This window comes from Leopardus geoffroyi, chromosome C2 (genome assembly GCF_018350155.1).
Source record: "Leopardus geoffroyi isolate Oge1 chromosome C2, O.geoffroyi_Oge1_pat1.0, whole genome shotgun sequence".
Lineage (NCBI taxonomy): Eukaryota > Metazoa > Chordata > Mammalia > Carnivora > Felidae > Leopardus > Leopardus geoffroyi.
In genome coordinates, this window is record NC_059333.1 from 114,612,782 (window position 1) to 114,637,256 (window position 24,475).

Genomic DNA, 24,475 nt, shown 5'->3' on the forward strand with positions numbered 1-24,475 from the left:
TTTGGAGTGGCAAAGGCAGCTAAAGTTTTGTGAAGCACCATGCTGGGAATAAGGGAGCTGCAAAGACAGAGGGCTCCAGATACATGCAGAGACGTCCACTCAAGTCCTTGGCTGAGCAGTAATCTGCATTTGTGTGGGAGGAAGCTACCAAAACTGAGAAAGAAAGGAGTAAACAGAACAATCCCTGGAGCCCACACAGAGCTGGGAAGAACTGTATTCTTACCAGCTGCAGAGGAAAATCTTCCTAATACAGAGCACCAAATAGAGTCCTCAGAAGACTGTTGCCTCAGAAGTGGGCCAAATTGGCCCTAAACATTTGAAATGAATGAAAATAAAAACACAATTTATGAAAATTTGTTGGACACAACTAACATAGTACTTAGAGGGAACTTTAAATATTTGTATTAAAAAAGAGTAAAGGTCTCAAATCAATGGCCTTAACATTCATCTAAAGAAACGAGAAGAAAAAAAAAAAAAAAAAGCAAATGAAACCCAATATAAGAGAAAGAAAGAAACAATAAATAGCCACTTTCCTTACACTGATCCTTTGGATATGTATTACTATAGACAAGTGGACAAATTTAAAGAAGCTGAATAACTTGCCCAGTGATAGAACCATAATTTGAAGCCCAGTAATGCTGACCCCAAAGCCAATGTCCTTCCCATCTTAGCACAGTATTCATCTTCACAGACAGGAGGATTAAACCAGGACTACATTCCAGTTTTCCCTATTCTCAGCCTAGCACTCTAATAATTTTGCCATTGTGCTAATATAATCATCACTTGTACGGCAAAAGTTCAAAAGTGCTTATTAAAAGGATTAGCATTCTAAATCACCTTTTTTCTTCTTCTTGTACCTTTCTATCTTCCCACCTATCCCCAAATCTTTCATTGTATTATGTAAAAATTTGATAAGTGGCTTACCAGACAACTGGTTTTTCAAGTTATTTGCTGCTGTTGAAGCTAACTATCATAACTGATGTGAAGTCCTAGAGGATAGCTTTACGCTCACAAAGGAGGATCACAAATCATAGGCATTATCATCCCTGTTTTAGAAAAGAAAAAACTTAAGCTTCAAAGAAGACAACACACCTAAGAATCAGCTGCTAACTCATGGTGCTATGAGTCAAACTGATTCAAATAATGTATCCTTTCTTCAAGAATACATTGTCTTTCAAATTTAATATAAACACAAATTGATTTCCATAAGATTGGTGAGACTAAAGATTATTCTTTAATGCTATTTCTGGTTTTTGTTTGGTTTTGTTTTTTAAGTAGGCTCCACACACAGCACTTGAACTAGACTTGAACTCACAACCTTCAGATCAAGACCTGAGCTGAGAACAAGAGTCAGATACTTAACAGGCTAAGCCACCCAGGCGCCCCATTTCCATTTTTTAAATTAATTTTTTTACTTTAATTCCCGTAAAGTTAACATACAGTGTTAGTTTCAGGTGTATGATATAGTGATTCAACAATTCTACACATTACTCAATGCTCATCGTGTTAAGTTAGTCTTCAAAACCCATCATCTATTCCACCCATCCCCCCACCCACCTCCCCTCTGGTAACCCTCAGTTCGTTCTCTATAGTTAAGAGTCTATTCCTTGGTTTGTCTCTCTCTCTCTTTTTTTTTCCTTGATTGTTTTATTTCTTAAATTCCACATGAGTGAAATCAGATGGTATTTGTCTTTCTCTGACTTATTTTGCTTAGCATTATACTGTAGCGTCATCCATGTTGTTGCAAATGGCAAGATTTCAATCTTTTTATGGCTGAATAATATTCCATTGTATATACATACCACATCTTCTTTATCCATTCATCTATGGATGGACACTTCGGTTGCTGCCATAGTTTGGCTATTGTAAATAATGCTACAATAAACATAGGGGGTACATGTATCCTTTTGAATTATTATTTTTGTATTTGGGAAGTAAATTACTAGAAGTAATGTGATTACTGGATCATAGTTCTATTTTTATTACTTCTGTTATTATTATGATAATATTTGTACTAAACAAATATACTTGGAAAGAGAAAAGCTCACAACTTAGAATGAATTACAAGGTGTCAAGAAGGAAATTGGAAGCATCCAATACCAAAGATAGTTCTATTTGTATAGAATCAGTCAGTAAAATGTTTACCTTATTTCAATACATTTATCCTAACATATAATAATTATTTATTTTAAGAAAACATTTCTTGCTTTATACAAGGATTCATTTTCAGATTCCATTACAAAGCAAATTCTCTTAGCATGTGCAGTATTATTATATTATTATGCCAAAAGTTACAAGCAAAATATGCTCGGTTTGGGAGACGAAAGATTAGGGAATAGCGGTCAGGCCAAACCTATGTACTGAATAAAAAGAAAGGAAGAATCATGAGCAGTTGTGAGTTCCAGTTATGCTCCCTGTGATGCCAGGTCACTGTTGACAGTTTTGCATCTCTGATCCATACGAAGTACTAAATATGAACAATACTCCTAAATGAGACATATAAAATAAGATGAGCTAGTCATCAAGGTGTGAGGGTGAGCACAAGAGGTTGGTTTATCTCCTATATACTTCCTACTGTCAGATAGCAAAGTAAATCCTGAAGTTGGGAGTTTTTAATCCTCAAGTTTTTTCCACAGAGCTTCTGAGGGCAAGTAGAAAACAGATGGCAAAAATTACCCTAAAAACAGCAAACTTCAGGCTACCAGATTCATCAATATGGCTTTTCATGCTCACTGAAAAACACTGTTGAACCCCTGAGATGGCAAACTGCTCAATATATTTACAGACATTTTGGTCATTTCCTACTTCATAATCTATTCCCAACAGGTCAACCCGAAGCATTAATTGTCGTTTTAATTCTTTATTCTACTGATACACCAGTTCACTGAACAAATTTGCTGAATCCCTACTGTAATTCAGGAACTGTCAGAGAGAAAGATTCTGCCTTCAAGAAATTTACATTGTATGCCAGACACCGTATTACAACAGAAATGAGCATGATAAAGTACTTGTTGTGAATACCTCTATGGTAACATTCTCCTTCCTGGTTTTACATCGATCAGCTTTTCAATTTTTAAATATATTTGAATATATTTGAATATATTTTTAAATATATTTGAATATAGCTTTTATACCTACTCATATTGGTAAAAATTGCTCAGGGCTGAGAAAATACTGCCACAAAATTGCAATAATTTTCAATGTACATACTTCCTTAATATTTGATATAAAAATCGGATAATTACCAAGTATAAGATAAATCATATAAGTAAGTCTCAAAATAGAAAATCCTCTTAATAATCTGGGGCATCTGGGTGGCTCAGTCAGTTAAGTGACCAACTCTTGATTTTGGTTCAGGTCATGATCTCACAAATCCTGAGACTGAGTCCCACGTCAGGCTCTGTGCTGATAGCATGAAGCCTATTTGGGATTCTCTCTTACTCTCTCTCTGCCCCTCCCCTTGTGTGTGTGTGTGTGTGCGCGCGCAGCCACACACACGCACACGTATGCACTTTCTCAAAATAAATAAATAAATAAATAAATAAATAAATAAATAAGTAAATCCTCTTAATATTACCTTTCCAAAAGCAGAGGATATAGAAGAATGTTTTTACTATCAAAGAGATTATTTATTTCAAAAGACTAGGAGAATCTGTTCCTTCAAAATAGCTAGGTTAAGCCAAGAATGGTAGTTAGTAGGTTGATGAGAAATTTATGCTGAAGGAGAGCTGAGGTAAGAAAATCCAAAGTTTGTGGCATTTGAGGGGCCCCTGAGTGGCTCAGTCAGTTGAGTGTCCAACTTCAGCTCAGGTCATGATCTCACAGTTCATGGGTTCAAGCTCCACTTCGGGCATGCTGCTGTCAGCACAGAGCCCACTTGAGATCCTCGACCTCCTCTCTCTCTGCCATGCCCCACTCGTGCTCTCTCAAAAGTAAATAAAAACATTATCAAAAAAGAAACAGTTTGTGGCTTCTGAGCCACAGCTCACTCCCCTGCCACTAGCTCAGTGAGATGGAAGCTCCACTCTGTGGCAAAGGCCACAAGGCTCCTTCTCCCCTCAGCATCCAGTTAAGGACTATGGTACCTCAGAAGGAGGGGAAGATCACCACCATTTCTCACCTCTCCAGCTCCAAATTGCAAAGGTTAAATTCCTGGTGAATGTGACAAAATACACAGGGCCAAGAACACTGGGGCCCTGGTCACCTTCCTCCTAACTCACCTGCAGGACAAAGGATCCATGCTGGGAGAGGCAAATAGAGTAGACCAGAGATAACTACCCACAACCAGCACACTGCACATAAAGCAGAGTGTCAATGAAAAATGAAAACATTAATTTTATGCTAGGCAATCATCCGGGAGATACAGCAATATTCGTAATAAAGGAATAAGCATAGGAAACCATAAGTGCACAAGCATTTCCTAGAGTAGAAAAAAAAAAACAGTGAGACTGATGCATTTTGAATGGAGCCAATTCCCTATCAGTGGCTCAGAAAGTTTGCCCACTAAGAGAGGCAGTCTGTAAGAAAAAAGACCTCCAAAGCTCTTCCTAAGGAAAGTCACTTTATTTGAAACAGAATGTGGCAAAGTTCATTTAAAAAATAATGAAGAGGTCAAAGAAGAACTAGCAGGGGAAATTAGAAAATGTCTGGAGACAAATGTAAATGAAAACACAACATACCAAAACTTAGATGATGTAGCAAAAGCAGTGTCAGGAAAGAAATTTATAGCTGTAATTACTTACATTGAAAAATAAGAAATATTGCAAATCAACAACCTAACTTTATACCTGAAGAAACAAGAATAAGAAGAACTAAACCCAGGGGCACCTGGGTGGCTCGGTCAGTTGAGCTCCGACTTCGGCTCAGGTCATGATCCTGCGGTTCGTGAGTTCGAGCCCCACATCAGGCTTACTGCTGTCAGTGCAGAGCCCACTTCAGATCCTCTCCTCCTCTCTCTGCCCCTCCCCCGCATGCATGCCCTCTTTTTCTCAAAAATAAACATTAAAAAAAAAAAGAACTAAACCCAGAGCTATCAGAAAAAGGGAAATAATTACTAAAGCAGAGTTAAAGTCAGAATTATTAAAAAAAAAAAAGAGAGAGAGAAAATCAGTGACAGCTAGAGTTGATTCTTCAAAAAGTTCAACAAAAATGACAGCTCAAGAGGACTCAAATAATGAAAATCACAAAACAAAGAACATTACTACCCGGGCACCTGGTGGGTCAATTGGTTAAAATCCCAATGATGTTTTTTGCAGAAATACAAAACTCCACCCCATAATGTATATGGGATCTCAAGAGACCTCTAATAGTAAAACAATATTGAAAAAGAACAAACTCAGAGCTCTCATACTTCCTGATTTTAAAACTTACTACAGAGCTCCAGTAATCAAAACAGTCTGGGGCTGGCATAAACACAGACACATAAACACCAATGAAATAGCATAGATATCTCAGAAATAAGCCCTCACATATAAGTCAAATCACTTTGACACGGGTACCAAGACCACTGAATTGAGAAAAGATGGTTCTTTCAACAAATGGTATTAGGAAAACTGGATATCCACATGCAAAAGAATAAAATTGTACCCTTATCTTATGCTAAATAAAAAATTAATTCAAAATGGATCAACGACCTAAATGTAAGAGCTAATATATAAAACCCTTATATGAAAACATAAGGGAAAAACATCATGACATTGGATTTGACAATGATGTCTTGGACATTAAAAGCACAGGCAATAAAAAATAGATGATTTGGATTTCATCAAAATGAAAAATTTTTGCATTAAAGGGCAAAAGACACGAAAGACAACCCATGGAATGAGGGACAATATTTTTCAATCATACATGTAGTAATGTATTGACATTGAGAATATATAAAGAGCTCCTAGAACTCAATAAAAACAAGTTAACCTGAATTAAAAATACAGGACTTGGACAATCATTTCTCTAAAGAAGATAAACAATGGCCAAAAAGCTCATGAAAAGATCCTCAGCATCTCTACTCATTAGGGAAATGAAAATCAAAACCATACTTCCTATCTGTTAGGATGACTGTAATCAAATAAAATAACAAATATGGACACAGATGTGAAGAAATTGGAACTCTTGTGCACTGCTGTAGGAACTTAAAATGAAGGAGCATGAATTTCCCTCCTCACATGCACGTACAGAATATACAGCTACACGTGGAGCAACCCCCCGCAAGATATCTAGAAATTAGCTACGTGATGCCTACACATCAAGCAACTAAGAAAATACTAACAGAGTTAACGGGAAAGGCTGAGACATACTCCTGCTACAAATCCCACCCTCAGTACAGTGCCATACAATCAAGAGGGAACATCTAATTCCCAGCTTCTCTCTGAAAAGCAAAGGGTTGGGACCACACATCTAGCACTCCGATTTTTAAGGCTGCCATCCAGGGGACTGGCCCCCAAATCACCTAGCTCTGAAAGCCAAGAGGGCTTGTGTCCATGAGTCCCACAGGCTGTAGCAAAATAACAGTTCGTAGCGAATGCAGGTGCACCCAGCATGGCTATCATCTAGGGCTCAATACAGAGGGAGCAGGCAAAAACACCCATCTCCCAGTCTTTTCCTGGAAAAGGTTTGACTACATAATGTACAAGCTGCTCCCTGAGGATCTAACTTCTAATCAGCACACATCTAGTTACTGACTTCAATCATCCCCAAGGCCTAAAAAGCTGGTGGGCACTTTCAACTCCTTCTGGTTCACTCCAACAATAAAACCAAGTCTCCAGCTTCTCTCTAGAAGTGTGTCCACATGTCTAGCATCCCACCTTTTATGGCTGCCACATGAGGGACAGGCCATCAAATTGCCTAGCTTTGATAGCCAATAGGTCTTGGCATTCTCAAGTCCCATAGGACCATATTAAACAAAAAAAAGCAGTTTTTAACAGGTGTGGAAGCCCTCACTATCTACTACTCCCCCCCAGAGCTCAGTACAGAGGATGCAAGCAAAAATACCCATCCCTGTCTTTACCCAGAAGGGCTATGACTACATACTCCACCAGCTGCTGCCTGAGGTACTGGCTTATAATCAGCCTGCATGTGGAAACTGACTGAGATCCTCCCAGAAGCCTGACTGATCTGGTGAGCACATCCCCTGCTGTCTACCTGCAGCTCACTCAAACAAACAAACAAACAAACAAAAAAAAAAAACAAAAAAACAAAAAAACAAGCTTCCAGCTTCTCCCTGAAAGAAGCTGGTCCACACATCTAGCACTCCAACTGCTACAGTTGCCACCCAAGTTGACTTCCAAATCACCTAACTCTGGGATCTGATGCGGCTTGGTATTTCATGAGTACCCCCAAAACATATAAAACTATGAAATGATTCCACTTGGGAACACAAGCATTTCCAGTGACTGCTCCCTCTAGCTCACCACAGAGTAAGTAACCAAAAACCCCTACCTTCTAGTTTCTCCCTGACAGGGGCTAGACTGCATATATAATATCCTGACTTTCTAGCTGTTGCCTCAAAGTTGAGCTTCCAATTAGTATGCACTGGAGAGCCATATTAAAGTAAGGAGATGGTAGGGGCACCTGGGTGGCTCAGTTGGCTAAGTGTCTAACTCTTGATATTGGCTCAGATCATGATCTCACAGTTCATGGGATCAAGCGCTGTGTCGGGCTCTGCTCTGACAGCACAGGGCCTGCTTGGGATTCTCTTTCTCTCTCTCTCTCTCTGCCCCTCCCCTGCTCACACTCACACTTTCTTTCTCTCAAAATAAATAAACTTAAAAAAAATAAAAGAGATGGCACTAGGTGGTAATTCAAATCCACAAGCATAAAGAGAACCAGAATAATAAATGAGGTTAATATAACTACATTATGAATATATACTTATTCTCCCAGGGTTCACTAGTAAATACAAAATTATATAAATTAATAATTAAAACAAAGTACCAACCAACTACAAATAGAAGGATAGAAGGGAATTTTTCAACTTAATAAAGGACATCTATAAAACTATGTAGCTAACATCATATTTAATGATGAAAGACTATATTCTTTGCCCCTACTGAACAAGATAAGAATGTCTGCTCTTGACACTTCTATGCAAAAAGTTACTAAATAGGATTATTTAGGAATTTCAAGGATTATTTGCCTTGTCCTATTTTAGACATTCATTGCTTTCCTGTCAAAGAAACATTTCAAATTTCAAAATAATGAAAAATGTTCTCCAATTTAAAAAATGTACTGGCAGGTCTAGCCAGGGCAATTAGGAAAAAAAAAAAAAAAAAAAAGGAATGAAGGGAATGAAGGGAAGGAAGGGAAGGAAGGAAGGAAGGAAGGAAGGAAGGAAGGAAGGAAAAGCACTCAGATTGGAAAGGAATCTGCAGAGGGCATGAGTTTATACAGTTGACCCTTGAACAACATGGGATTGAATTGCACAGGCCACTTACAGATGGATTTTTTTTTATATATACTATGGCACTATAAACGTATTTTCCCTTTCTTCTGATTTTCCTAATAATATTTTCTTTTCTCTAATTTTACTGTATATTTTATATATTATTTTATGTATATAAATGTAATACATATACAAAATATGTGTTGACTGTTTATATCATCAGCAAGACTTCTGGTCAACAGTATTAGTAATTAAGTTTTGGGGGAGTCAAAAGTTATACACAGTTTTTTGACCACGTAGGGGTCAGCGCCTCTAAATCCACATTGTTTATAGATTGTATCTAGAAATACAATAGTCAATTGTATATAGAAAATCCTAAGGAATCCACTGAAACACAATTAGCAATAAACAAGTTCAGCAAGGTTGCAGAATACAAAATCAATGTAAAAAATCAACCATTTCTACACACTTGCAATGAGCCATCTGAAAAGCAAACTAGGAAAACAATACAATTTTTTGATACAACAGTATCAAAAACAAAATATGCAAGAATAAATTTAATAATAGTGGTATAAGACTCGTACACTAAAAGCCATAAACCTTTGTTAAAAGAAATTTAAAAAGACCTAAATAAATGGAAAGACAGTCTAATTTTATAGATAAGAAGACGTAATAGTGTTAAGATGGCAATACTCCCTAAATTAATCTACAATTTTGACTGAATCTATGTCAATATCCTAGATGGATTTTTTTTCCCCCAGACACTGACATCCTAAAGTTCAAATGGAAATTCGAGGTATCCAAAATAGCCAAAATAATCTTGAAGACAAAAACAAAGTTGAAAGACCCACACTTCCCAAATTTAAAACTTACTACATAGCTGTAGTAATCCAGACAGTATGGTACTGGCATACAGATACACAGATCAATGGAGTAGGATATAAATTCTAGAAATAAACTTCCATATTTATGGTTGACTTTAAAAAAAAAAAAAAAAAAAAAAAAACAAGGGGGCCATGACAACGTAATCTAGAAAGAATAGCTTTTTCAACAACTGGTGGTGAGAAAACTGGATTATCCACATGCAAAAGAATTATGTTGAACCTCTACCTCACATTAAATAGAAAAATAAACTCAAAATAAAGACCGAAATCTAAAAACTAAGACAAAATAGTCCAGGAAGAAAACATACATAAATCTTCATGACCTTGGATTAGATATCGATTTATTATATAAGATACCAAAAACATAAACAACAGGAGAAACCATAGATAGACTGGACTTAATCAAAATTAAACAGGAGGCATCATCAAAAAAATGAAAAGACAAGCCAGAGAATAGGAAGAAGTACTTACAAATCATACATCTAACAAGGGACTTTTACCCAGAATACATAAAGAAATCTTACAACTCAAAAATAAAAAGGCATAGAACCCAATTTAATTTTTTTTTTTAACATTTATTCATTTTTGAGAGGAAGAGTGTGATTGAGGGAGGGGCAGAGAGAGAGGGAGACACAGAATCCGAAGCAGGCTCCAGGCTCCGAGCTGTCAGCCCAGAGCCCGATGCAGGGCTCGAACTCACACCCCGCGAGATCATGACCTGAGCCGAAGTTGGACACTTAACCAAATGAGCCAGAACCCAATTTTAAAATAAGCAAAGGATTTGAATAGACATCTCTTCAAAGGACATATATGACTGCCTAATAAGCCCATGAAAAGATGCTCAACATCACTAATGATTAGGGAAATGCAAATCACAACCACAATGATAAAGCGCTTCACACCCACTAGAAAATCTATAAAATATAGATAGATAGATAGATAGATAGATAGATATTAAAAATAAGTCTTGACAAGGAAATGGCGAACTTGGAAACCACACACACTGCTGGTGAAGCTGAAAATGGTGAACCCACTTTGGAGCAGTCTGGCTGTTCCCTACAAGACTAAACAGAGTTACCATATGACCCAAAAATTCTACTCTTAAGTATATACTCAAGAGAAATGAAAACATAGGTAGACATTAAAACATATACACTGATGTTCACAGCAGCATTATCCATAATAACCAAAAATGCCCAAATGTCCACTAACTGATGAAGAGATAAACAAAATGTGGTATAACCATACATTGGAATATTAGCTGCCATCAAAAGGAAGTAATGATACATGCTATGATACAGATGAACTTTGAAGACATGCTAAGTGAAAGAAGCCAGAAACAAAAGGCTACATATTATAGATCCCATTTATAAATGAAATGTCAAGAATGGGCAACTCTTTAGAGAGTTTGGAGAAAATAAATTAATAATTGCCTAGGGCTGCAACTGGAGGGGTTGAAGAGAAACAGAGAATGACTGCTAAATGGGTATGGAGTTTCTCTTGTGGGTGAGGAGAATGTTCTAAAATTCATTGTAGTGATAACTGCATAACTCTGAATATACTAAAAGCCACTGAAAGATACACTTCAAATGGGTGAATTGTATGGTATGTGAATTGTATCTCAATAAACTTGTTATTAAAAAAATATGGGGCAGTGGGCTGGCTCAGTCTGAAGAGCATGACTCTTGATTGCAGGGCCATGAGTTTGAGCACCATGATGGGTGTAGAAATTACTTAAAAATAAATTAAGTAAACAAAAATGAACTATTGGGACCTCATCAAGATAAAAAGCTTCTGCACAGGGAAGGAAACAATCAGCAAAACTAAAAGGCAACCAATGGAATGTGAGAAGATACTTGCAAATGACATATCAGATAAAGGGTTAGTATCCAAAATCTACAAAGAACTTATCAAACTCAACACCCAAAAAACAAATAATCCAGTGAAGAAATGGGCAAAAGACAGGAATAGACACTTCTCAAAGGAGACATCCAGATGGCCAACCGACACATGAAAAAATGCTCAACATCACTCATCATCAGGGAAGTACAAATCAAAACCACAATGAGATACCATCTCACACCTGTCAGAATGGCTAATATTAACAACTCAGGCAACCACAGATGTTGATGAGGATGCAGAGAAAGAGGATCTCTTTCGCCTTGCTGATAGGAAGGCAAACTGGTGCAGCCACTCTGGAAAACAGTATGGAGCTTCCTCAAAAAATTAAAACTAGAACTACCCTATAACCCGGCAATTGCACTACTAGGAATTTATCCAAGGGATACAAGTACGCTGTTTCAAAGAGGCACATGCACCCCAATGTTTGGAGCAGCACTATCAACAATAGCCAAAGTATAGGAAGAGCCCAAATGTCCATCGATGGATAAATGGATAAAGAAGATGTGGTGTATATACACATATACACATATGTGTAAACCTGTTTACACATATATGTAGTGTATATACAAGGGAGTATTACTGAGCAATCAAAAAGCATGAAATCTTGTCATTTGCAATTATGTGGATGGAACTTGAGGGTATTATGCTAACCAAAATTAGAGAAAGACAAATATCATATGACTTCACTCATATGAGTAATTTAAGATACAAAACAGATGAACATAAGGGAAAGGAAGCAAAAATAATATGAAAACAGGGAGGGGGAGAAAAAATAAGAGACTTTTAAATATACAGAACAGAGGGTTGCTGGAGGGGTTGTGGTTGACGGGATGGGCTACATGAGTAAGGGGCATTAAGGAATCTACTCCTGAAATCATTGTTGCACTACATGCTAACTAACTTGAATGTAAATTTAAAAATACATTAATTAATTACAAAAACTTTTAAAAACTGAGGACATAAAGCTAATCAATGAACTAGATGGTTTTTAGTAGGACTTAAGGTTGTATCTTAAATATTCCTGTTTTTACTATTAGTGTTGTTTATTAAATTCTTACCAAAAAAAGTAGTATCTGTATTGCCTAAGGTCATCTAGAAACACATGTTTCATGAATGCTCTTGAAGGGGATCACCTCTTTGCACAGGCTCCAGCCCACTGTGACTAGTAAGTACTATTTTTACAGACAACAAGAAAACATGTTTTTATCTTATGGAGATGCTTTTTTGTTTTTCTTTTTCCCTTTGTTTCCTAGATCACATTGGGTAAGTGGAAATATATCCCAAATGCCTATATGATCACCTCTGGATTTTAGAATATTGACTGTTCCAACTAAATATAATTTATCTTGTTAAACGTCTGTACCTTTCTTTACATGATCAAAATAAGATTTGATTGCAGACAGAATTTCACTTTTGTAGGTAAATTAACAAGTACCTTCTCCCTAAATTCACTACTTCAAACTAATATGCAGGCATAATAACTTACTAATGACCTTGTCATTAAAGCGGGGGGGGGGGGGGCGCGGGGGGGGGCCTGGGGAAGGGCAATAAACCATGGTATCTAGGACAAAGCTAGGAAATGAGATCAACAATTCCCTTTTCACTCAAATTGATGTTGAAAGAGTTAAATAAAGAGATATTGAAACAGATCTATTTATAATCCTTTGGTTTTTCTATATCAAATCTAATTCCTAAAAATAACATAACTGATAAAAATTTAAAGATTGTTGCCTTGAGTTTTACTTAACACAGAAGCAGTTGTTTGTCAGGATTTTTATTTTCTGATATCCAAGCTCTATGAAGAAAGGCCATCTGTTATGTGTTTCCCATTCAGCACACTTATAATGCTTCACTCCATAGACCATATCTTGACGTTTTAAAAAACAAAATGACTGTGCCCTCTGGTGGACAAGGCCTTTTAGTAAATATGTTACACACCACACCACCATTATAATCACATCATTGTCATGCTTAAGAAAAAAAATCCAGTCACACATTATCACTCCACTCTAAACACCAAACCAACAGAGTAGAAAATCAAAAGCTCAGTCTGTGGTATACTTGTAGGATTTGTTACATCCAACAAGATTGTTGCTCTAAAAACAAAAGGAATTCTAAGTGGACTGAGCTTACATTGGGAACACATATCCTCTAAAATCACCTCCTAAACTGACAAATGGTCAACACAAGCTAGTAAGGAATATTTATTCACATTTTATACTCTGTAGTACTTGACAGATCCTCTAAAAACATAAGGGCTTCAAACATGTTAATCACTTACATAACTCTTAACAAAATCTTTAACAGCAAAAGAGTTCAGAAACAAATACAGAAAGTAAATCTGTGAAAACTTAAGAGGCAGCAGAGAAATTCTTTAGTTTTGTGAACAAAAGTGAATCCTGACTAAAAAGAATTCTTTGTGGGGCGCCTGGGTGGCGCAGTCGGTTAAGCGTCCGACTTCAGCCAGGTCACGATCTCGCGGTCCAGGAGTTTGAGCCCCGCATCAGGCTCTGGGCTGATGGCTCAGAGCCTGGAGCCTGTTTCCGATTCTGTGTCTCCCTCTCTCTCTGCCCCTCCCCCGTTCATGCCCTGTCTCTCTCTGTCCCAAAAATAAATAAACGTTGAAAAAAAAAATTAAAAAAAAAAAGAATTCTTTGGTAATGAAGCAAAAAACATATTGTTTTCTGTTTTTGTTTTTTGAAACAAACAGACCTTCAAGCATTCATTACTCATCACATCATTTGCCATTTGCAATTTGTCATAACTCAGTCACAGTTGAGCATAATCTGGTTAACTGAAGTTGAATACAAACTAGTTATCAATCTAATTAAGAGGGCCAGAACTTAAAATTGCTGATGGAAATGGTCAGATCCTAGCTACAGAAATTATTTCAGTATTAAGTATTCAAAGAGAATGACGACTGGCAAAAAGGGATAATGCAGGTAAACATAAAATAGAACAGTACAAAGTAATAAGGGTATTAGTACTAGTAATTAGTTTTTCTCTTAATTTCAAAGACAATGATTACAGTTTCATTTATAAAAGAAATGAGAAATATATTGAATGTGGAAAAAATTAATTATTTCACTATGGCAAATTATCATTGAGATAAGAAGTGGAATATTACCAAATTCCCCAGAGTGGTCAGACATTCTTGTATACCAGCAGTATATAAGATTACCTGTTTCTCAAATCCTTGCTGGCCATTGATATTGTTACACTCTTTATTTTCACTAATCTCATGAGTGTGAAATGGCATCTAGTTGTAATATACACAAGGAGGGATTTTTAGAGATATAATAGCAAAAAAAAATTGACATTTTATGTATCTACCAATAAAATGATGAAAAACTTGTGGCATATTCATAAAATGAAGTATTATGCAACAGTTAAAATGAATGCAGACAGTATAATACAGATAAATTGCAAATATAGTGTTGGGTGAAAAAAAAGCAAGTTTAAAAGCCAGAGCAAACAAACTTTAAAACCAGGTGCAACAATGTTTATAGATTCATATAGAAGGTGAAAAATGCTTTATAACATAAATGGGAAAGATATAAATTTCAGGATAATAATTATCTGTGAGGAGGAAGATGAGGGAATGAAATTTGGAAGGATAAAAAATGCTCTGGGCGCCTAGATGGCTCAGTCAGTTAAGCATCCGACTCAATTTTGGCTCAGGTCATATCTCATGGTTCATGAGTTTGAGCCCCGCATAGGGGCTCTGTGCTGACAGTGAGGAGCCTGCTTGGGATCCCATCTCTCCCTCTCTCTCTGCCCCTCCCCCACTTGTATTCTCTCTCTCTCTCTCTCTCTGTCTCTCTAAGTAAATAAACATTTTTTTAAAAATGTTTCAATGGCACTGGTAACATTTTATTTCTTCTTAAAAACGCAAATTATCAACATCTAGGTGGTAGGTATATAGGATGTTCTATTATTCCCCTACTCTATCCTCTGTTTGAAATATTTCATAATTTTGGGGAGCCTGGGTGGCTCAGTTGGTTAAGTGCCGACTTCTGCTCAGGCGATGATCTTCCGGTTCGTGGGTTTGAGCCCCACGTCGGGCTCTGTGCTGACAGCTCAGAGCCTGGAGCCTGCTTCCCATTCTGTGTCTCCCTCTCTCTGTGCCCCTTCCCCGTTCATGCTCTCTCTCTTCTCTCTCTCTCTCAAAAATAAATACGTTTAAAAAATTTTTTAAATAAAAGAAATATTTCATAATTTTTAATAAGTGAAAGCAACCTAAACACAATGACAGCCAATGATAGAGGATTGGTTACATTATGGTATAATTCAAGTATTGTAAAAAAAAAAAAAAAACAAAAAAAAACTGTGATGACATGAATGCATATATATTTACATGAAAAGATATCCATGATACTGGATATGCCATGATATTGCCAAATTTTAAGAAGACACAAAATAGCATATACAAACACATTTTTAAAATGGAGGAATAAGAGTGTCTATAGGAAATTCACACAGTTATACCCAAGTCTACCACTGCAATCTCTTCGTTGTAGAATTGTGTGATTTTCATATTCTTCTTTATACATGTCCTATAGTCTCTCAATTTTTATGGTGAGCATATATTGCTTATAATCAGAAAACTATTTTTTCATGGGAAGAAGAATAAAAATTTACTTTTACCATTTCAAATTGAGAACACTAGCAAGGAAATCTAGTGAAAGCTAATAAGTGAACAAACAACTCAGAAATCCAGTAATGAAAACAGGGAAGTTTGGGGAAGTGTGCTGAGTTAGGAGACCAGACATCTTAGCCTTCTTTGACTTTATAAAGTGGTAGGAAACTAAACAGGTCAGTGTGGATGGGCCCAAGGATGACAGAAGAGACTAGGGCCCAAACTGCAGAAGAAAAAGAGCCATGGTCTGATTTGGGGTATTCCACACAAGATAGGAGGGATATGTGTAAACTTTCCATGCTTTCCTTCAGGCTCTCCTCCCCTTTACTCTCTCCACGCTTCTTTTCCAAGTGATAAACTGTCATGATGAAATAATTCTTCACCATTTTCCACATCTTAATGAGATGCTCTGTTCCCTGATAAAGTTAATAAATGAATGAGCAATCATTACCTTTGAAATTAATAGGAAACGTTTTATTTTAAAAGCTCAAAATTCACTGAAGAAGTACTCTTTTTGTACATTTGTGCATTTGAGAAATGTCTTTAGATTTTATAATTCCTATTTTGTGTATAAACTGGTATGGTTTTACTTCTTATTTTAATGTGTCATTTCCTTATTTATCCTTTGAAAAGAGAACTCTGACCTTTGTTTCAGTCTACAAATTGAAGGTGATATTGTGACAGTTAACAAGTTCCTGGGAGCTAGGAAGCCACGTATATTCAGCCTTAGCAAGACTTCTTCATATCACAAAACTAGCCAGTGTTCTGGGAGGGAAAATAGAGTAAGTAGCTATTAAGCATCTTCCCTACAAAGAAAGCAAAGGAGGCATCACAAATAAGGCATCCAAGCAACCACATTTCCTTGCAATGTTTGCATTTTCCCTCACTAGAGAAAAAACAAAATCTCTCTTCTAATCTCAAGCCTTTGTATTAAACAAAATCATTTCTTACAAAAGAATCTCGAAGTTAACCAGTAAATTTTCAAACAGTCTAGTTTGTGGGAAATTAACTAGTGATAACATAGGGTGCCAATTTAAGAATAATTATCAGGAGAAATAAATCATATGTCATATAAGGAAAACCCTTTATTTTGTACCTTTGTTCCCAATACCGGGAATGATACAGTCAAGGACAAATTTGCATTCCAAGACCTTCATCGTCTAGGTCTTCTCCTCATAACACGAAGAACATACACTAAGTACTAGATTACAATACTGTATACAATGATCATAGTATATCTAGCCCAAAAGGTAATTTGCTGAAATTAAGATTTGCCATTGATAGCTATACTCAAAAAATCAGATGCTAGGCTTACTGATTAAGGCTTCCTTAAAGATAAATCTTGTTTTGAATTTTTTAGTAATCGTCATTATCTCCTCTACTTATCAAGTCACTTCTTAAAAGTATAGCAGTAAGAAACCTAGAAAAGTTTGATCCTTCTGAGACTGGCCTTCAATATGTAACTAAATTATTCCAACTGTATTGATAATAAACTGGAGTCTAGCAAGACAGCTTGCTAGCATGACAAATCAATACATAAAACCTTGACTATTCAACAATGCTCTAATAGTTGGTTATTCATATTCAAAAGATAAAAATAGAGGCCTATCTTACAGTACACCACCAAAATATTCTGGGTAAAGACCTCATGAGCATGGAGTGGAGAACATGGGGAAACTTTATAAATTTTTGGAGTAATAGAAGAAGCCTAATGGGAACTATCAGTAATGAATTCTTAGTGAATGTCTAACTCTGGACAATGACCACGCCATACAGTATTTCATTGCCAGGTCTCCTACAAGATATTTAGATTTAAGGGAACATATTGATGCCATATATCTTCTCCTCAGATCTGAGGCACAGACACATGGTCTTTAAAATTTTTTTTTAAAAAGTTAAAAAAATTTAAAAATTACCTGCCAAAACAGCCAATCAAACTCTGTAACTGAAAACACAGAACTTCCCCCAGGGAAAAATATCAAACCCTTTTTTCAAACTACAATACTAACACACCATCTTTTAATCCAAGATTCTCATTTTTACATTAAAACTCAAATTTCTTTGGATTTCTGATTTTTATATACTTGAATATTTTTTTGAATGTCAGTGGGGGATAGAAAAGCCTCTAAACACCATTTGCTTACTATTGGCATATACAGCAATGGAATGTAAACATACAATTTCGACTGACATGTGTTACATTATAAATATCTGATCTCTTATAAATAATAGAATCCAAGAATATCATAAAACCTACAGAATATAGAATATATGCCCACCAAAACTATCCCACCTAAACTTTCTGAGCAAAGTTTAAAAGTAAAATATTTCTCAGCCACATCTCTTAATAACTATATTGTGCTTTTAAATTAACTTGCTTATACTTTTAACACATTTGATTGGTTTTACAGACATTTCACTACAGCGAGCTATCCCCATTTCATCACCATCAAGTCCTCCTTGTAAACAATAATAGCCTATTATTTGTGAATTCTGATTCTGAGCAATGTCAAGCCAGCCATGCAAATATAAAAGATGTCCATAATGATCCAACAATTTGTTAGAACATTCTCTCTTTATTGCCACTTCCTGGGCTTGCCCTATATTGTCACAATGCAAAAAGTAGGCAGATATTTAACACTACTCTTTCTTTGACAGTGAATATACAATTTTGTCAAAGTATCTTTTAAATGTAAACTGAATTTACAATAGCAGAGTAATAGAGGAGCACCAAAAAGACTATGGTTATCAGGAGTTAATGGAACTCTTTAAACAAGCTTACTAAGAAGAAAGACTCTTCAGTAAAAGGATTGCCCGACTTCTTAGGCTGAATGAAAGAAAGGATGCCAGCTCAAAATCATTGGTAAGCAGAGAAATGCAAATTACAACAAAATAACACTTTTTGCCCATCAGATTGGAAAGGTTAAAAAGACTGGTAATATCCAGTGTGGAAAAGGGTTTAGAAAAATGGATATTCTCTGGGGCACTTGGGTGGCTCAGTTGGTTAAGCATCCAACTCTTGGTTTTGGCTCAGGTCATGATCTCACAGTTTGTGAGATCAAGGCCCTTAGTCAGGCTCTGAAGCGACAGCGCAAAGCCCTGCTTGGGATTCTCTCTCTCCTCTCTCTCTGCCCCTCCCCCCGCCCCGCCCGGCCACCACCACAGGCACACACTCTCTCTCTCTCTCTCAAAATAAATAAATAAACTTTTAAAAAATTGAGTATTCTCATGCAGTGTTAATAGGAATAAATTAGTACAGCCTTTTGGAAACGAAATTTATTTTATCTATGAAAATTTCAGATGAACACACCCAGGGACTCCTCAATTATACTTCTAAACCTCTATCCTAGAGAAATAATTTAATTTTGGATAAGAAACCAAAATATCTGTCCATGGGAAATGGCTAATAAATTATGGTCCTTCATATTACAGAATACCATGCAGTGCTTTCTAGGAACATGCTAGATCTATAGGTAAAGCTGTGAAAAGATCTCTTAGACATCAAATGCCAACTGTGGGGAGGTGGGGGAAATCAAATTTCAGAGTTAACACTGTAGTGGAGATCTGTCATTCACAGTGCCCCAAATTTTCTGAAACCACTTTCTCCACACGATGAATTCTACCTTCCCAAAGTAGACTAAAACAACAAAAATAAAAACAATAACAAAAACTATAAACCGTATTACCCAGCATCCATCATAGCTAATATTTCACTTAAAGTACATGGCTAGTAACTATGTGGCCTACAGGCAAATAGAACAATCGAGGTGTAAGATTTGAGAAAGAGCCTGGCAAAGGATATTTCTTTAGCTTGGGTGGCATGGCAGTGGAGGCAGGATGTTTTGAGGGAAGACCACAGAGGCTTACTGATGGGAGAAAAGGTGATGCGCTTTGGGGGTCAGTGGCTGCATCAATCCTTTATCAAGCCATTTTTACAAGGAGGTTCTGTGTTTTGTTCCTGACAATTTGGAAACTGCTTCTCCAGGATATGATACTCTGGACATCTTTAGCTAGAGTTGATTCCATTATAAAAATTAAGAAACCTTTCATATACACAAATCGTCATCACTTAAGAACTTCTTGAGTTCATAAATTTTGAAAAAGCACCACATATTCAGAAAAAGATCTGAAGGTCTGTAAGATCACATAACACCCTGATGTTAACACTGAAGAGGGAAATGGGATTGATATGTATAGATGAGGAAGGGGTGATGGCAGGCTTTTCCTTTTTCCTCAATATACTTCTTTTCTGTTTAAATATTTTTACAGTAAGAAATAGTCCTACAATGCTGGGAGTTTGTTTTAATAACTTAAAATCTTCAAAAAATTAAAAACTAATATGCCCCTTCTAAAGGTGTCTGTCATCCTAAATGACAATAATAGTTTTAAGGTACTTAAAAGTGGAATTTTAAGAGAGAACAACCTGAAAACATTCTGTGGTACATATATACACAATTTCATGTATTCTCACTTATATAACATAAAAGCCTCATATTATATTGTAATGGGGAAGGACTTTCTAACCATAATCCCAGAGGTAGAAGGAAAGCATAGCAATTTTTAACTACATAAACAAAACTACTGAAACCTTAAAGTTAAAGATGAAGGACAAACCAGAAAAAATGACCTAAAACACATATAGCAAATAATAGATTAATATTTCCAGTATATAAAGAATTCTTAGAAATCAGTAAGAATAGACATTTTGTTTGTTTTGAGAGAGAAAGAGAGAAAGGGGGAAGGGGCAGAGAGAAAGAGAGAAAGGGGGAAGGGGCAGAGAGAGACAGAAAGAGAATCCCAAGCAGGCTCCATAGTGCTGTCAGCGCCATCTGATGCAGGGATCAATCTCACAACTATGAGATCATGATCTGATCCGAAATCAAGAGTCAGATGCTTAACCAGCTGAGCCATCCAGGCGCCCCAGTAAGGATAGACATTTTAGTTTAAAAATGGGCAAAGAGCATTAACAGGGAATTCACTCTCTTATTCACATGCACGCATTCACACACACACACGCATACATACACCACACACACACACACACACACACACACACACACACACACACACACAGGGCAAAAGACATTAATATGTTCAATCTCATTAGATTTTTTTGTCAATTAACTAAAATTTGGTAATATTTAGTATTGAAGAGGGTAAGGGGATAAAACACAGTATCAAACACTATTGGTGGGATTCTAAACTGTCCCAAACTTTCAAAAGGCAATCTGGAATATACAATAAAATTTTAAATGTGTTCCATAACAGAGCAATTCTACATTTGGAAATGCATCTTATGCAAATAAATAGACAAATACAAAAAAATGAAGACATTCACTATAGCACTGTTTATAATAGCAAAAACTGGACAACTTAAAAATCCACATGAAAAATTAAACAAATAAATGTTCAAAAATTCATAGTATTTCCTGATAATGCAAAACCTTCCAGCCACTGCAAATAAAAACATAGATCCTTCTCTAATACCATGAAATGATGTTCTAGATAGCAAATTAAGTCGAAAAGCCTGGAAACCAAGTAGCGTGTTTCTATCAATGTTAAATACAGATTCATTATATAAGCAAACACTTACACAAATATATACATACACTTATATCTATAAACACACACACCCACCCACACTGGGCATATATCTTAGAAAACAGTTTAGAAATACATACCAAAATGTTAACAGTGGCTAGTTCAGAATGATTAAATTATCCAAAAAAGTGAATAGTCTGAACCCTTTACAATGAATATGTATGGGTTTTATGATAATAGTAAGAATATTTTCATTCTTTAAACAAATAATGAGCAACAAAAATCACCTTATTAAATACCTTGTGCTTTTACCATATATTACTATTTTCTTACCTTTAAACCTTCAGCTGGAAGTCTATAACCAAATCTTGCTGGAAGGTCATCAAATGTCTGAGATGCATTTTCAAAATTATACTAAATATAAAATTAAAAACAATCAAGTTACAACCAAGTTACACATAACACTAAAAACAAAAAGGTTATTTAAGTTGTCATTTCCACAATTTGATCTACTAACGCAGCTTAACACAATTAAATCAATTTTGTAAATATACATTCACTAAAATAGCAAGGAATATATACAATTTACTACATATACAACTGCATAAATTAGATTCTCATTTCACATAATTATTAAACAGCAGCAATTCTATAACATTAAACCACTTACTACCTCCTGAGTTTTTCCCACAATTTTCTAGCAAGGAATTTTCTTTATTTCTTTTTTTAATGTTTATTTATTTTTGACAGAGAGAGCAGGAGTGAAGGAGATGCAGAGAGAGAGGAGGACAGAGGATCTGAAGCTGTCTTTCCCCTGACATCAGAGCCCGATGTGGGGTCTGAACTCACAAACCATTAGATCATGACCTGAGCCAAAGTGAGACACTCAACTGACTGAGCTACCCGGGAGCCCCCACTCCCAGCAAGGAATTTTCTAAACAGATTATTTTCCTGCAAGAGTTCCATCTGACTTTCTCTAAAGGGTCTGATTTAATAGAAGAGATATACAGGATATCTGGCTCTAGCTTACGAAAGATGCCTTCTCCCCAGAGAAAAAAGAAGCATCAAATCATTTTTAAGAAATTATCATTTCGGAGGAGTTAGAATGGCAGAGAAGTATAGGGACCTGGATTTCCCTCGTCCTTCAAACACTGCTGTTTTGAGGTCAGAACACTTGGAGCACCCACGAAATCAGCTTGCAAAGGGACACAAAAACCTCCACAGGTGGAGGGAGACAGCTTAGCCGAACTGAGATGCATGTATGTGAATTGGAGGAGATAAAACGGTGGCATAGACACAGAGTGGGGGAAACCCTTCTGTGGAGAGACAAAAGGGAAAGAAAAAGAGGCTGTGGAAGTCCGGTATTGGAAGTCCCTCTCCAGACCACAGACCAGGGAACAAGAAATAGGGAGAGTGCCAGTTTGCACTTCATAAACAGTCATAGGAGCTGAAGACTGGAATTTTCAAAAGTGTGGGACTTTCTCTGGACTGGAGCCACCGCCATATGTGGGCACCGGGGGAGGAGGGGAGCCAGCCCCAGGCATGGTAGCATCTCAGGGGGCACTGGGAGAGAACAGTCCCCTTCCTCGAGTACTGTGGGAAGAGGATATGTTGCCCCTCCAAGGACAACAACCCTGCAGGTGCCAGCCAGAGGCCCTTTGTTGACTGGGCAGAGTGGCACTACCCCAGAACCAGGTTTGCACAGAGTGGGATCCTTTAAAACATCCGGTTTTGAATCCTGGCAGAGTGCCTAGGAGACATGGGGGGACTGTGGTGCAGGGCAAGCTGACTGCTGACACTGCTCTGTGAGCATTGCCTGAACAGCGTGGTTTGAGATACCCAGTGCAGGGATGAGAGACTGGGGTGTCGCCATTTTTCTCCCCATCACCAACACAGTGGGGCCTCAGAGAACAGGACAGCCACCCCCTGTGAAGGTGGGACCGCTTACACCAAACCCCGCCCCTCCATGCCAGGCAACAGCTTATCTACTTGAGCAGGACTGACACCGAGTGAACCAGACTGCCTCTCCTCCAGATCAGCACAGCCACCAGTCCCAGGCACCAACAGACAACTGTCCTGCTGTTTTATGTGTTCTGGTCTTCTTTTTCCTCTTTTCTTTCCTTCTCTTCTCTTTTCCCTTCTTTTTATTTCTGCCCTCTTTTTTTTTCCCCCTTTGGAATCAGGCTCATAGTTTCTGATTTGATTTTTGGTCCATTCTTATTATACATATTTCTTTCTTTCATTCTTTCTTCTTTTTCTGTTCTGGTTTTGTTGTTGTTGTTGTTTAATCAAGCAGTTTTACTCTGCTCTCTTTACACCTTTTCTGTATTTCCTTCTTTATTTTCCTCTCTCTCTGGATTAAGCCTTATAGTTAGTTTCTTTGATTCTCTGCCTGGTCTTTTTTTTTTTTTTTTTTTTTATCCACCCCTTTCATTTTCCTCTTTGTTTGGGATAAGGTTCACCAACCCCCCCACCCCCCCACCTTTCCTTTTTTTCAAGGTTACTTCAATGAACAAGTCAAAGCACACCTGGTAGAAAGTCCAAATGATCCACTACTAAGAGCAGTGGGATAGAGCAGCCAAATACACAACAACAGAGGGCTACCTGAAGTGCCAGGCCCTGGACAGGGTATGACTTCTTTTTAATATAGTAGTACTCGCAGGTGCAGGTCATACAACAAGCTATCAAAATGTAAAAGACAAAATAATGAACCAGAAGAATTCTCAAAAGAAATTTCAGGAAGAAATGACAGCCAGAGAATTGCTCAAAACAGATATAAACAATATATCTGAACAAGAATTTAGAATAACAGTCATAAGACTAATAGTTAGCTGGGCTTGAAAAAAGCATAGAGGACAGCTTAGAATCTATTGCTGCAGAGATCAAAGACCTAATAGTCATGATGAGTTAAGAAATGCTGTAAATGAGATGCAAATAAACTAGATGCAGTAACAACAAGGATGGAAGAAGCAGAGGAGAGAATAGGTGAAATAGAAGATAAAATTCTAGAAAATGATGAAGCTGAAAAAAAGAGGGAAAGGAAATTACTAGACCATGAAGGGAGAATTAGAGCTCTAAGTGATTCAATGAAACAAAATAATATCCTCATCATAGGAGTTCCAGAAAAAGAGA

At 36.9% G+C, this 24,475-nt stretch overlaps 1 protein-coding gene across 5 annotated transcripts in view; it reads right to left on the bottom strand.

Annotated features, from left to right (window-relative positions):
- Positions 1 to 24,475, bottom strand: part of RNF13 (ring finger protein 13) — a 165,179-nt gene that overhangs the window by 103,075 nt on the left and 37,629 nt on the right. For all 5 annotated transcript variants that reach the window (XM_045503296.1, XM_045503293.1, XM_045503294.1 and 2 more), the window contains one exon: positions 21,677 to 21,757. In XM_045503296.1, the coding sequence (XP_045359252.1) occupies positions 21,677 to 21,757 (81 nt within the window). Of the gene's footprint in view, positions 1 to 21,676; positions 21,758 to 24,475 lie in introns of those variants that run through there.